Here is a 15737-nt window from a genome sequence, read left to right on the forward strand (position 1 = left end):
AGAATAACCTCTGACCTACTTTCGCTGACCGCCTAGTGTACAGTCATTCTCAAGCAGCTAAGTCTGGTACATATTTTGGGGGGAGACAGCTTGAGGGAAATCCTTCTGCTCCCCAGATACCCAATAATCAAAGCTTAGGTCACCTTGAAGAACTTGCTGTTGGAGTTATGGATGCCAAGGCAATTATGGTGAGGGCTCAGAAGAAAGTGAGTTCTTCAACTCCAGAGGTGCCCGGCATAGTCTTCCCTTTGTTTTTCTAATGCCAGGTCGTTGTCATTTCATTATGATGCTTGGCTTGGTCTTCTTGGGCCAGCCTTTGAAATCTGTTCAGCCTTTTACTTCATCATTTCTTCCATTTGCCTTAGACACTCTGCGTTCAAGAGCAAGTTTCAGAGTTTCTGCTGATGTCTGTTTGGGTCTTTTTGTGTGTTTCCTTTTAATGACCTTTTGCTTTCTTTCATGTATGATGTTCTTGACACATCGCGCGATCTTCTGTCATTAGTGTTTAATGCATTAAATCTGTTCTTGAGATGGTCTCAAATTCAGGTGTGATGTTTTTTAAGGTTGTGCTTTGGCACTCATGGACTTGCTTTAATTTTTCTCAGCTTCAACTTGAACTTACATATAAGCAATAGGTGGTCTGGTTCACAATCGGCCCCTGGCTAACTGATGATATTGAGCTTCTCCATTGTCTCGTTCCACAAATCCAGTCAATTGATTTCTATGTATTGTATCTGAAAAGGTCTATGTAAGTAGTCACCATTTATGTTGTTGAAAAAAGCTATTTTCAAGAAATAGTTATTTGGCTTGCAAAATTGTATCATGCAATCTCCAGAGTTATTCCTATCACCCAGGCCTTATTTTCCAACTAGATCCTTCTTTATTTCTACTTTTTGCCTCCCAATAAACAGTAAATTCCAATGCATCATGATTGCATGTTTGGTCAATTTCAGAATGTAGAACTTGGTAAAAATCTTCAGTTTCTTCATCTTTGTATTAGTGGTTAGTGTGCAAATTAAAAAAAAAACAAAACATTTTATTAGGGGCTCATACAACTGTTATCGCAATCCATACACACATCAATTGTGTAAAGCGCATTTGTACATCGTTCTCAAAACATGTTCTCTCCACTTAAACCCCGACATTACGTCCTCATTTTCCCCCTCCCTCCTTGCTCCCCCCTCCCTCATGAGCCCTTGATAGTTTATAAATTGGTATTTTGTCATATCTTGCCCTGTCTGACGTCTCCCTTCACCCACCTTTCGGTTGTCTGTCCCCCAGGGGGGAGGTCACATATAGTTCCTTGTAATCGGTTCCCTCTTTCCTACCCACTCTCCCTTTACCCTCCCTGTTTCGCCACTCACACCACTGGTCCTGTAGGGCTCATCCGACCTGGATTCCCTGTATTTTCAGTTCCTATCTGTACCAGTGTACATCCTCTGGTCTAGCCAGATTTGTATAATAGTTGTCAGTGTATCGATGTTATTCTTTCCCTGGCAGTTTTGTACTTCAGGATAGATGTTGCAATGTTCTTTTTGGTGATTAAAACAATGTGGTTCCTCTTCAATTTATCATTCCTCAAATAGTATATCATGATTGTCCAATTCAAAATGGCCATTACCAGTCATTCTAGTTCAAAATTGAAGATCGCAGTCTTCAAGAATTCCATTTCATCTTTGCCAACTTCCAATATCTTAGATTCATATTTCTTACATTCCACGTTCTGATTATGAATAGCTGTTTTCAGCTGTTTCTTCTCAGTTTGAGTTGTGCCACATCACCAAATGAAACTTGACTCCATCCGTGCCATTAGCTTTACTTGACTTTGAGGAGGCAGCTCTTCCTCCAGTTGTATTTTGAGTGTTTTCCAAACTGCGGTGTTCTTCTTCCAGCACTATATCAGACAGTGGTCTTGCTGATGTTCTTAAGATTTTCACTGACTTTTCTTGTTTTAAAGTAGCTCTCCAGGTCTGTCTTCCTAGTCTGTCTTAGTCTGAAAGCTCTGCTGAAACCTGTCCACCAGAGATGGTCCTGCTGGTATTGAAATACTAGTGGCTTCTAGCTTCTCAAATCACACTTAACATGCAAACCATCACAGCACAACAAATTAGCTGATGAGCGCTGGACAAACTGACAAACTAAGGGTGGGCAGTAGAGACCATGGTGGAGGGGTGTGCCCAGAGAACACTCACATTCTGTCATTCAGTTGCTTGCCAGGGGGGGCATCCCATTTCTAGTATGTACATCCTCCTTCCTTGACCTCTATCCCTGCACTGACTAGACTGTTCCCCCTCTGGCCAGTCCCTTGCAGGGCTGGGACATATTATGATGGAGCACAAGAGCGCTGCATGTTATGTCCAAATGGAACCTTTCAAAACGAGGAAGGACAAATGACATGTGAACCGTGCCCAAGGCCAGACAGCCCTGGAGCCCTGAAGACCCCGGAAGCGTGGAATGTGTCGGAATGTGGAGGTAAGGATGCCATAAGCCCCTTCTTATGCCTCTAGTCTCCAGCGTCGTCATTTAGATAGGAGTCATAAGCAGCATCTCAAGGATTCTGATGGACACCACACAACGGGCTTCCATGTTGAGTTCACTTTCAGCCTCTGTTGCCTAGCACAGTGCCGGGCACATGCTGGAGCAAATACATGAAGATGAGGTGGGCTCCGCTGGCAGAGGGAAACATGAAGTGTGGCAATTGCATGCTTATTCACGGTAAAGATTTCACACTCTGAGACCCGAGTGACCTTGGAATATGATAAAATGGAGAAAGTTGATCTGAGTTTTCTTTTTTCTTTCCAGCTGTGATCTCAAATTCTTAGATTATTTTTTAATCCTCCTGATTATTCTGTTAAAACTGAGACCCCCTTCCATGAAGTTTCGAACCATCTCTTATAAAACATTAACCCTGAAACCTAGCTCCGTTGGGTCCTGTGAGCTTAAGTTCTGTTTTTGTAACTAATTGTCTTCCTTTACATTAAATGGAAGGAGGGGCAGGTGTGTCAATGCTTTGTTGGCTCATGTAGAAGGTGTGACTTGCCCTGGAAATGTATACGTGAAGTTCATTGCAGTGTGCCCAGAAACACCCAGAAAACTGTCTCCGCCCTTCTTCTCCAAGGACTCTCAGGCCCAGTCTTCATCCCCACCTAAACTCCAAACTCAACTGTAGTACTGCTTCTGGTTTGTGTAATCAGATCCTTCGATTGAGTGTGTGACACCAACAATATCTTATCCTGCTGTGAAACCTCAGAACTTCAGGCCGGACTTACTTAGCATCTGTTCACCTTGTGGGTGACTTTATTAAGATGTATGAAAGAAGGGGCGTCAAAGAGTCCATTGAAAATCCCACTAGTCTACGGCCATACCACTCTGAACGCACCCGATCGCGTCTGAAAAACCCCACTACCTTTCAGTTCCGTTTTTCCATGAGCTTCTGTATAGTCAATAATGTTAGTAATAATAATAATTGCTGATATTATTGAGTGATTACCTATGCCAGGCATCATGCTAAGTATATTGCATGAATTATTCATTTAATCACTAAAGCATTATGAGGTTTAGTGATTCATTCACTCGAGGTCACACAGTCTAAAGGTGGAAGGTTTGGAATCAGACCCCAGGCCTGCCAGGCTCCAGACTCTTTAAATGCCATTATACTTTAACTTATAGGTACCCCCTCCAAACCCACTACCGTGGAGTCAATTACAACCCACGGTGACCCTATAGGACAGGGTCGAACTGCCCCTGTGGGTTTCTGAGACTGTCACTCTTCAGGGGAATAGAAAGCCCCACTGTTCAAGAGGAAAGAGGAGCAGGAGCATGAAAGACAGCAGGTTTTCCCAGCATCTTGCAATGACAAGCTAGCTTCTGAGAAACAGATGCTTTTTAAAAATGCCTTTTGTTGTTTCTGGCTGAGCTCCTGGTCCTAAACTTACAAAATAAGAATGCTTCAAGTCAAATGCCACTGGGTCTCTGTCAGTGTGGAGTGGATGGGGGGATTTATACATCCCAGGGCAGACAGAGTTAACTCAGTGCCCGGACTTGGTAACCGGGGAGACTCTCCCAGTCACGCTTCTAGAATGTTCTCAGTTGGGTGAAGGTGTGCAAGAATGAGACCCAAGTGGGTTCCAGGGCACGGGAGCCCTTCTCCAGGGGCTCCTGCATCCCGAGGACGCTGGGCAGTGTGCAGCCTCAAGCCCGAGTCATGCCCCAGCCTGCGCTGGCACTCCACTCCTCGGTGTCTGACTTTGCACTGTGCTGGGCCTCCCGTGTCACCTGCTCAGGGTCAGTGGCAGGGCAGGGCTGACTCTTGGTGCCCTTCTCTCACTGAGATGGGTGCTGTGAGCAGCCCAGGGAGACCGGCTGGACCATAGTCTGCTGTCACGTGCAGGCAGGTGGAAAAGGGTTCTCTTGGGAGGCCTTGTTCAACTAGGTGCATTGGTCTCCTCAGGTCTGTGCCAGCCTGGCGAACGCTCCACAGATGGCTTTGCTCCCTGCCAGCTCTGTCCCCTGGGCACATTCCAGCCTGAGGCCGGCCGCACTTCCTGCTTCTCCTGCGGAGGCAGCCTCCCCACCAAGCACCTGGGAGCCACTTCTTTCCAGGACTGTGAGACCAGAGGTGAGGCCTTGGCAGCACAGAACTTCCTTTCGGAGCCGTCGGGAGTCAGGCCCGAGTGCCTGTGTCCCAGCACTGGGGCCCCTGTCATGGTCTCCCTCCAGCCCCCTGGGCCCCTCGGGCAGGGCTGACCGAAGGGGGGACAAGCAGGGAGAGACGACCAGGTTCTGTACACAGGATTCTGCAGTGCTATTCTCCAAGCTCCCTGCACCCCAACGCCCTGACCTGGAGCGACCCCTCCACTACATCCCCCAAAGTGCCACCACGTCCCTCCCGACTCAGCTCACCCGTGACTGTCCGAGCAAAACTGTGCTCTGGGGCTTCCAATGGCTGGCTTTCCAGAAGTAGACCTCTTACTTCAGAGGCCCCCTCTGGGTGGATTGGAGCCTCCCCCCGTCCAGTTGTCGGCCCAGCAGTTTGCCGACTTGCCGCACCCAGCGGTTCCGAGGTGCCCATCTCCAGTCCTGCATCCGCAGTGCCTGCCGCCTCTCACGACGCCCGCGTGCTCTTCATCACGACTTGACTGTGCCCGCCATTGGCGCCTGGCTCTGGGCAGCGGTGCAAACGCTAGGGACTCACACAGAACTCGCTCCCTTTGTGCCCCCCCCCCCACCCCGCCCCATGTCGTGAGTCACGAGTTCTGTCCCCCACCCCCCCAACCTGGCTATTTGGGGAATCAAGTGTTGATTAGTCCCAGATTGCGAGGAAAGCATACTTCGTTGGGAAATAACGTGTCTTTAACGAGCTGTAAAAACGTTTGCTGTGTTACATTTGTTTTGATAAAAATAAAATCTTTCCCTGCTCAACCTCTCTCCCCCACAGTGCAGTGTTCCCCTGGACATTTCTACAACACCACAACTCACCGCTGTATCCGCTGCCCAGCCGCCACCTACCAGCCTGAATTTGGGAAGAACCATTGTGTTTCCTGCCCAGGAAACACCACAACGGACTTTGACGGCTCCACCAACCTAACCCAGTGTAAAAGTAGGTCTCTCGTGGGCTTTGCACAACCCAGATGAAGCGGGCCGGTGCCTGGGTGCCTCTCGGCGTGGGAGGCCCACCTCCGCTCAGAACCACCTGACCTTACCAGAGGCCTGCTGGCTCTCAGGTGTGCAGATCAAGGCTGACAAGAGCGGCTTGGCCCACGGGCCTTCACCTTTATCAAGCCTGGCTTCCTCCCTGGCCATGAGGGTCTTGATTTCTCCCTGGTGGCATCGCTTCCGGTCAGCCCCATTCAGCAAGCATCGTTTGGGAACCTGTTCTGCTCTGAGCCGTCTGCTGAGCACACACCTGCAGCCAGGCGGGGCACAGGCTGTGGGGATTGCAAAGGAGCAGAGGGCCGTGTGGGAGGCGAGGGCAGGTTTCTAAAGGGCAGGGTAGGGGTGGGGGTGGGAGAAAAGGCTTTGTGCCTTCCAGAGCCCCCTGGGGAACAGCACAGACCCCGGAGAGTGAAGGCATTTCGGGAGCAGCCAAGCGCTTAACTGCTGGCGACACCCAGGGATTCCTGTGGAATAACAACTCCAACTTAATAGTGAGGAAAACCACAATCACGGCCATCACCTTGCTTCTACACGTTGACCTGCCAATTCTAAGCTTTGAGCTCTTGGCGGGTGAGGATGGTGTGACCAGGAGAGTCGGAGGCCCACCAAGAGGAGCGCCTCGAATCCCCTGCTCAGGAGGCTGGTTGGCAGATTCCGAGTCTGTGCGGGCAAACCATCCAAGGACTTTTTGTGCTGCTTGGTCTGACCACAGTGTCGAATCCTCCGCTGAAGGCCGATTGCACAGCTCACGCTGGCAGCCTCGTGCCGCCTGTAATCAAGGAGAGCCAGGGGTCCGACGCCAGGGACGATTGAGGCTGAAAGGCAAGCGGTCCTTTGAGCGTCGTGATCTGAAGCTTGTGTAACTCTCTCTCTGGCCTGAAGGCAGCTGGTGCGGGGTTTGTTTGTACATCACCCTGACAGGAGCTTTCTAGTCTCCTGTTGAATGCCTGCTCTGATGAGACACTCACTACCTCTCATGGTACCCTTTTCTGTTGGTGGACGAGACTTTGGGGATGCTCACAATGTGAGACTCTCTAGGGCTCCCCGTTCCTCCCCTTCCAAGGAGTCCGCCTGTTCCTTGCTTTTCCGTTTGCTGCTGGTCTGTGCTGTCTAGTGAATTCCCACTCGGGACGACCCCGGAGGACAGAGGAAGGTTTCAGAGCTTTATGGAAGCAAGTGGCCACATCCTCCTCCTGCAGAGCAGCCGGGGAGTCTCACCCCCATCTCTCAGTTAGCAGCCCACCCACCACAGACAGCCCCGGCCCCTGCTGGCCCGGGCGATCCCATGCGGAGCAGAGCAGAACTGCGGCATCCCGTCCACAGGCTCGGACCTCTTTCGGGAAGCAGGCTGCTCGGACTCTGCTTCCAACAGGCCTGGGGGTGGGTTTGAGCTGCCGGCCTTTCATTCCTCAGCCAGATGTTTTACTGTGTGTGACACCAGGGAGCCTACAGAATAATAGATCCGAAGAAATGATCCCTTCTCTTGCATACGCCAACCGGACCATCTTAGACCATACGGTCTCTGAGGGAGCGCTCAGGCTGGTGGCTTTCTGCTCCTTGCCGTCACTTCGATGAGGGCGGGTTGGTGGGTGACAACGTGCCTGAGAGAGTGCACGCTCTCCGCCTCTGCTCCAGAAGTCAGCACCGAGCTCTGGGCCAACTGAGAGCTGATTGCATGTGTCTCTCCCCACCCAAACTGTGGTCTTGACTAGCGACTAGAAGTGGAAGAAGATGGCTGCCATTTTCTTGATCGAAAATCTCTCAGCGATTGTTATAAGAGCTGTAAGAACCCCCAGTAAAATGATCTTAAAAAAGGAAAAGTCTCTAAGAAAGGAGCAAACCATCTTAAGTGAACGGTGAGCGCTGTTGTCCCCATTTTGACAGACCTATAAGTTTCCCTGGCACTTGGCCTTTAGATCCAAATATCGAAAGTCAGCCCTGTCCTGCTGTTTCCCAAGCACCTACCCTCCTGTGCCTACAAACTATCCAGGAACCGAGTTGAATGCTACGTAGGCAGTTCCTGTAGTTTGGCTCTTCGAGGGGACCCTGGGTTCTACAGGATGGATCCGTCTCTGGGACGATTTCATTTGAACACCCCCCCCACCATGGCAACAGCAACGCTGTGGTTCTCCTCAGCCACCTGGTGATGGCTGTACCAGAGGGACAACACTGTCGCACTTTATGACACGTGGCATTTCCTCTTTCAGACAGAAGATGTGGCGGGGAACTGGGAGATTTCACCGGATACATCGAATCCCCAAACTACCCGGGCAATTACCCGGCCAACACCGAGTGTACATGGACCATCAACCCACCCCCCAAGCGCCGCATCTTGATCGTGGTCCCCGAGATCTTCCTGCCCATAGAGGATGACTGTGGAGACTACCTGGTGATGCGGAAAACCTGTGCGTCTCAATTAACCCTGTGCTCCCTCCCCTCCCCTCTACAGCCAGCTGGGAGACCCCCTTTTCTGATGACCTGCCCCCCCCAAGCTTTACATGTGAGGAGTAAAATGTCGCCTCTGCATTAGAACAGAGATGGGCCACACATGGATAGAATTCCCTAAGAAAGAGCATTTAGTCTAGAACCACGAGGTCAGCTCTCTGCTGACCCCTGTGGCAGAGGTCCTGCAGGTCAGCCTCCCCCTGCGCTCAGTGGTGTATGTTGACCGCTCCCATAAGGACACAGAGGCCAAGGCATAAGGTGACCAGATGTCCTGCTTTTGGCGGGACAGTCCCAATTGTTAACAATTTTTCCCGTGTCCTGTGGTATTTTTTAAAAGTCTCAATATTTGGAAAGAATGCACGACAAGCTAGGGTATATGGTTTTCGGCTGCCATGTGGCTATTTCACCAGGATATGAGTTTTATCAATGGTGTCCCGCTTTTGTCCCGCTTTACCAATGTTAAAATCTGGTCACCTTACCAAGGCAGCTCATGTAATGCTGGCTGAAGACACATGCCTCACCTTAGGTAGCCACTTGTGGTTGGGGACTGATGAAGGTCAAGGGTATGTGACAGCCAGGAGGGGGGCTGCTCCTCCCATCCTGACCCGTGGCCAAATGTCCTCAGAGGGACACTGTTGCCTACACAGCTCAGAGGCCGTGTGTTGAGTTCTTCTGGGAAGTCAGACTTCCCAGACCTGACTTCCAGGGTCACCTGTCGTATGTCTGTGGCCCTGAGCATGCATTCATTCTTAATCTTTTTCTGCCGCAGCTTCCTCATCTCTTAAAGGGGGCAGGGGCGGGGGTGGGAATAATACTAGCTACTTCATGAGGTTATGCTGGGGATTGGATTTTCAAACCAGAGTAACGATAGCAGGTGGCGATGCTATATATATAATATATATTTGCTGTGAGTCCAAATTACCTGCATGGCAGTAGGATTTTTTAATTCTCATTCATGGGGTCCCTGGGTGGAGCAAAAAATACGTGTGCATGACCACTTTTCAGTGCTGGGGAGGTGTAAGCTCAGCCACAGGTGCCTCAGAAGAGAGGCATGGCGGTCTACTTCCCAAACTCCCGCTCCGGAAACCCTGTGGAGCACCGCTCTACTCTGACACCCATAGGGTCTATGGGAGCTGGAACTGACTTGGTGGCAACTGGTTCTTTGTGTTTAACTCTTACTGAAGGTTAAAGCGGTGGTCTAAATCCTGGCCTGACTGCCTACTGGCAAGGACTGGAATCTCCTGATAAAAGAGGTGCCAATTGCACCAACTCCCTGGGTGGGTAGGGAACAAGCATGCAATAATTGCTGGTGCTTATTGTGCGATTACATTTGGTCACCGCTGACATAGGAGGGTCCTCTCCCCCATGAGCTGATCAGCCTGGGCTGCAGCTGTTTGCCTGATCGCTCCCCTTTAGGCTTCGCCTTCCCTGGGGCCCCACGGCCCAGCTGCATCCACTTTATTATCTCCAGCACGTTGGATCGTGTTGATGGTTCAGCTGGGCCTGAGCGTCGTGTGCTTTCTTGTTGGAGTGTGCGCACCGCCCGCCTGCTCGGGGACGAGCCTTGAACCCCTCTCCTCTCCTGACTCCCCTTGGCAGCGTCCTCCAATTCTGTGACAACGTACGAAACCTGCCAGACCTACGAGCGCCCCATTGCCTTCACGTCCAGGTCAAAGAGGCTGTGGATTCAGTTCAAGTCCAACGAAGGGAACAGTGCTCGAGGGTTCCAGGTGCCCTACGTGACATACGATGGTAAGTCCTGCAGCGCTCAGGCTGGGGGGGTGGGGTGGGGGTGGGGTGGAGAACTGCATGTAGGGAGGGTTTAACCAGGATATTGTTGTTGCTTTCATTTCTGGAGACAGGCTGGGTAATATCTATATATAGTACCAGTATGTTTCTTTTAAAAGAAAGAAAAAACAGATCCCCTTTCCCTCAAACCTAAACAGTGGTCTGAGTGGCTTAAAAAAAAATAACAAAAAAAAAAAAAAAACAGAGGAGGAAAAGTAAAAGTGAAATGGACTTGGAGTCTTTAGGGACAAGTTCATTCAAACAAAGAGCAAAAAGTGATTCTTTGCTTGGAACTACCTTTGAGCCAGCGGGTGGATTGTGGGCGGATGCGGGGCGGGCACACCGCTGGCTCACAAGTGACACGTTTTAAACAGGCATCTGGGGGCACTGATCACAGGGATGAAAAGACAGTCTATCCAACACAAGTGGGAAATAACCCAGAGCCTGGAGTCAGGCAGGCCCGGGACTAATCCCTTCTGTGACCGTTGTGGGAGTCACGGTCTCAATCAATAGGATGGTCGTTAGCTGCATTCTCAGTGGGCCAAGCCACCAGAAGTACTCGATGTAGTGTCTGACACAGAGTCATTGCCCAATAACGATGCCCGTGCTGTAGTGATGACTTCCAGTACATGGAATCCTAAGCTCTGGTCCTCCCCTTGCCACTGACTTGTTCGGGTGACCTTGGGCAGTCAGGGGACGTCTGAGCTTCAATGAGGGGTGGCCCTCTTAGTCTGACTCTGATTTACTAGTAACATGAAATTAGCGGGACTTCCCCGACAGGATATCACGGTCTAGTGAGGGGAACAGTCAGTCTGTTCATTCATGAATTGAGTTAGTCCATATTTAGTGAGATCTTCATTATCAGGCATTGGGCTAAGTGCTGCAGACAAAAGGGTGAGTGGCAGAGACACGTAAAAATATGAGGAGTGGATGATATTTGGATTGTGCCCCAGTAAAATGGTGACATCGATGAGGGGGGCCTCACAATGTTTGTGGGGACATCCCATTACCATTTCCTTCCATTTCCCCCCACGGACCTTTGAAGCCGCTCTCGTCTCTGTTGCCACAGATGCGAGGCGGGCTGTGTAAAGATGCTGTGTGAGCACACGAGGGGCCGCGCTCAGCTCTGCATGCACTTTGGAAGGAGTCGGGCTAGGTCGGAAAAACATTTGGGTGTTGAAGAAGAAAGATTCGTGTTTTCGGGGCAGAAATGGGAAGAGCATTCAGGAAGAGGGAATGGCAATGGCCAAAGATGGACACGTGAGAGGGACTGGCATGTGTGGGGACTGATGAGTATTCCAGGTTGGCCAGTGAGTGGGTAGGGGCAGTGGAGCTTAGCAGCGAGCGAGGCATGTGACTAGAAGGATGGGGTCCGACCATCAAGAGCCTTGAATGCCAAGCTCAGAAGGGCAGACTCAGTCTTAGAGGGAGCTCTGAAAGCTTTCAGGCAGACAAGTGCCAGAATTAGATGTGTTTGGGAAAGAAAACATTCTGTGGCTCTTCCTAAAAACATTTCACATAGTTTATTTCCAACATGTGACATCATCATCTTTGTCTACCAGTTGCCTGAAAGGATGCCAAACATTGAAGACAAATGATTCCCCCAGGGCTCGGCTGAGAGACACAGCACCTCACTCACCGAAAAGCAGCTAACAGGGTCAGGAACCACCAACACAGCAAAAAGACCCCGAGACTCAAAAATAAAAAAATCAAGCAGTCACCAAAGCTCATGCGCTTTAGTCTAGCTCTGTATGGCTGTTTGGGCCCAGCAGAGCAGTCTCTCCTGTTAGAAAACCAGTCGCAAACTGCTGCTTCGGCCAGACAGGAGACCCTTAGCTCTTCATTCAGGGTCTATTTAATCTTTTACTTACTTTTAATTTTTTTTAACATATGAGGGGGTTTCCAAAAGCCTGGGGAAAAATGGGATGAAGAGATCACAGAATTTTCCCCACAAAGCTTTTGAAGCCCCTCATGCATTTCAAGTAAGTTTCCCATCCGGTTTCCAAGCCCAGAGGAGCAGAGCTCACAGAAGGGGCAGGGGAGCTGCTGCCTCCTGGCGGCCGCAGAGTGATAGGCCTCACTGGTCCGTGCTGCTTGAGCATCACTGTGTACCAGATACATACTTGCTAAGTGTCTTCTACATGCACAGCACGTTCCTCACAATCACCTGTGACACAGGCTTGATTATTTCCTCATTTTACAGATGAGGAAATTTTTTACAGGAATCTTTTTACAGATTTACCTTTCAGATGAGGCCACACAGGTGTAGAGGTTTAAGTCACACCATGATGAGGTTGCAGAGGTGGGATTGGCCCAGGTCTTTAAGACTTCGGGTCCTGAGTTTTAAAGTTCGACATGTTCGATTTTCCATGGACAGAGCAAGGAGTCAGTCGTTCTTAAAAGCAGAAAAAACAGAGCATTTGGTGTTGGGGCGAATAGCCCTCCAGCTCTCTCACACTCAACACAGCCACCAAGGCTCCACCTCTGTAGCCAGGTGGAGATCCCGCGGGAGAAGGAGTCAAGATCAGAAGGCGTGTACTCCTACACATGCTCTCTGTTCACTAACCTGAAAGGATAAGAAAAAAGCTACCACAATAATAGAGAACCAGCCATATGAACACCTCACTACTGAATTAGGACTCGTGAGAATTGAACTAGCAAGGTCCACCTGCCCTTTCTTGCTTAAGAGAAACTTTCCAAGATTCTTGTCTCTCCACCTTCTATACCCACAGTTTCAATGACATTCTTTTTTTTTTTTTAATTAATCACTTTATTCTGAACTCTTACAGATATCATAACATCCCGTGGTTCAATCATATCAAGCAGTATTGCATAATTATTACCACAATCAGTTTCAGAACATTTTCTTTTTTCTTTTCTTTTTTTTAATCAATTTATTGGGGTTCATACAATTCATCACAATACATAGATCAATTGTTCATACAATTCATCACAATACATAGATCAATTGTGTTCGATGACATTCTTATCACCTGTTTGGCTTTCTTACATATGATCTGCATACAAAGGGGCATTTTTCCCCTCTGTCTGAAATTTAGGAAAGGCTGCTTTCCATATACTTGAGTTGAATTATAATGAGAACCATCTACTAGCCTTTAAAGGGGAAGTACTGACAGAGAGGGATGGCAGTACACACTGGCTATAATGCACACTTCACCACATGTGATGAATGAGACCGTGAACAGAGCTTTCTTCCCCCAACCAGCCAGAGACTCCTAGGGGGACGAGCCCAGTTCTAGCCCCGCTCCCCCACTTCTACTCAGCCCCATTCATTAAAAGGAGGGAAGAGTCACGTTTGGTGGGGAAGAAGCTGATTGCTTAGCATGGTGTTAGGACAGAAAGCAAAATAAGGGAGAGGGGGGGATGAGAGAAATATGGAGGAGAGAAATGCCACGAGTCTGGATGAGCTCCCTGGAGCAGCCAAGAACTGAAGCTCCAGGCAATCAGGAAGGAGAATGGGAAGGAGCAAGCAGGGAGGGAGGAAAGTCAGAGCCTGGCGTCCCATCCCAGGAGCTGAGTGAAGACACCTCAAGGCCAGGGGCGACCTTGGGGGGGTGGGGCGGAGGGGAGTGGTGCTGATGGCTGACCAGGGAGATTTAGCAACATGAAGGTGACCTTGACAAGCAGTTTGGGGGAACCACAGCTGACTGGACTGGGTTCAGGAGAGAGAGGAAGAACCGGAGACAATGGGTACTAGAAATTCTTTCAAGGAGTTTTTCTTTTAAAAAGCCAAGAAGCAAAGCTGAAGCTGAAGGAGGAAATTCTGTCAGGAGAGGGAATTTTTAAAAAAAATCATGTTATTGGGGGCTCTTACAGCTCTTGAAACAGTCCACACATCCATCGTGTCAAGCACATTTGTACATATGTTACCATCATCCTTTTCAAAACATTTTCTTTCTACTTGAGCCCTTGGTATCAGCTCATTTCTCCCCTCCTTCTTCCACCCTCATGAACCCTCAATAAATCATAAATTATTATCTCCATGTCTTACTCCATCCACTGTCTCCCTTCAGCCGTTTCTGTTGTTCGTCACTCCGGGGGAGGTGGGGAGTTATACATCTTATCATTGCTATCATCCCCTCCCCATCCTCATGGTATGTCGCTACTTACTGTTCCTGGGGGGTTTATCTGTCCTGGATTCTGTGTGTCGAGAGTTCTTATCTGTACCCGTGTACATGCTCTGGTCTAGCCGGATTTGTGAGGTAGAATTGGGGTCATGATAGTGGGGGGAGGAAGCATTAAAGAACTAGAGGAAAGTTGTGTGTCTCATTGGTGCTATGCTGCACCCTGACTGGCTCATCTATTCTTTGTGACCCTTCTGTGAGGGGGGGGATGTCCAATTGTCTACAGATGGGCGTTGGATCCTCACTCTGCCCTCTCCCTCATTCACATCGACATGATTTTTTGCTCTGCGTCTTTGATGCTTGGATACTCATTCTATCAATACCTCATGCTCACTCACGCTGGTATTCTTCTTCCATGTGGGCTTTGTTGCTTCTCAGCTAGATGGCCACTTGTTTACCTTCAAGCCTGTAAGATCCCAGATGCTATATCTTTTGATAGCCAGGCACCATCAGCTTTCTTCACCACATTTGCTTAGGCACCCATTTTATCTTCAGTGATACTGTCAGAAAGGTGAGCATCACGGAATGCCCAGTGATTAGAACAAAGTGTTCTTGTGTTGAGGGAGTAGAGGTCCAATGTCCACCTGCTGGCTTAATACTTAACATATAAATATATGTATATAGATCTATGTCCCTATTATTATATGTAAATATATTTACATATGTACATGCCTGTACTTAGACCTCTATAAATGTCCTTTGCTTCCAAGTCTTTCCTCTATTTCCTTTTACTTTCTTTTTGTCCCAGTATCATGTTCTACCTTCAATCGGCTTTAATAATTCCTCTCAACTACTTTGCACTTGGTCAAACCCCACCAGGCATCCTACGCCCTCCTCACCATCGATTTTAGATCACCTGTAGTTCCTCTGCCCCTGGGTTTGTTGGCTCCCCCCTTCCTTTTCCCCACCTCCCCCTCTCCTATGTCCCCCTCAGAACCGTCAGTCCTATTGTTTTCCCCACAGGATTGTTTATCCTGCCTATCTTAGATATTTTTTAAAAAGCCTATAAATAGTTCCAGGTTGTCTGTTGACCTTTATGAATGTTTTCTGAGCGGGTCTGGTGAGGTGCCAAGCCCTGCCCCTGAAGTCCATTTTCAGGGTCCCTCTGGGACTGCATGGCTTTGCTCCCCTTGCTGCTCTGTTGCACTCCCTTCATTTCTCGCCCTGGTGTAGTCAGACCGAGCGCAGTTCCCACACTGTCTCCAGTGTTGTCCCCGCTAGCGCTAGCGTTATGGGTCAGTGAGGAGATGCCGGGTCTCGTGCTGGGGTCGTCCTTACAGTTCTCTCTGTGCATTGGCTGCTCCAAGCAGGAACATCCTCCTTGGGGCTTGCTGGACCAAGATGTGGTTTTTTCCACCCACCCCCTTCTCTCTCTCTCTCTCTCCTTCCAAGCAGGAACATCCTCCTTGGGGCTTGCTGGACCAAGATGTGGTTTTCTCCACCCACCCCCTTCTCTCTTTCTCTCTCTCTCTCCTTCCTTCTTAGTTTGCTCCCGTGTTCTGAGCAGACCCGCCCCTCTCCCCAAGTTGTGGCTTTAGTGCTGTCCTCATAGTGCATTCTTCTGGGGAGGGGGTTCGAGTAGCTGGGAATGGGGCTAGCCAAGAGGGATTTTATTTTTAATCATTTTATTAGGGGCTCATACAACTCTTATCACAATCCATACATACATACATCAATTGTGTAAAGCACATTTGTACATTCATT

At 49.3% G+C, this 15737-nt stretch overlaps 1 protein-coding gene across 1 annotated transcript in view; it reads left to right on the top strand.

Annotated features, from left to right (window-relative positions):
* SCUBE2 (signal peptide, CUB domain and EGF like domain containing 2) overlaps nt 1-15737 on the top strand; it is an 84558-nt gene that overhangs the window by 65395 nt on the left and 3426 nt on the right. Inside the window, exons 17-21 of the mRNA XM_030885821.2 lie at nt 2302-2472; nt 4451-4618; nt 5438-5599; nt 7863-8060; nt 9700-9852. Coding sequence (XP_030741681.1) covers nt 2302-2472; nt 4451-4618; nt 5438-5599; nt 7863-8060; nt 9700-9852 — 852 coding nt within the window. The remainder of the gene's footprint in view (nt 1-2301; nt 2473-4450; nt 4619-5437; nt 5600-7862; nt 8061-9699; nt 9853-15737) is intronic.

The sequence above is a fragment of the Echinops telfairi genome, unplaced genomic scaffold, assembly GCF_000313985.2.
Source record: "Echinops telfairi isolate 266 unplaced genomic scaffold, ASM31398v2 ScPeMD7_60;HRSCAF=208, whole genome shotgun sequence".
Classification (NCBI taxonomy): domain Eukaryota; kingdom Metazoa; phylum Chordata; class Mammalia; order Afrosoricida; family Tenrecidae; genus Echinops; species Echinops telfairi.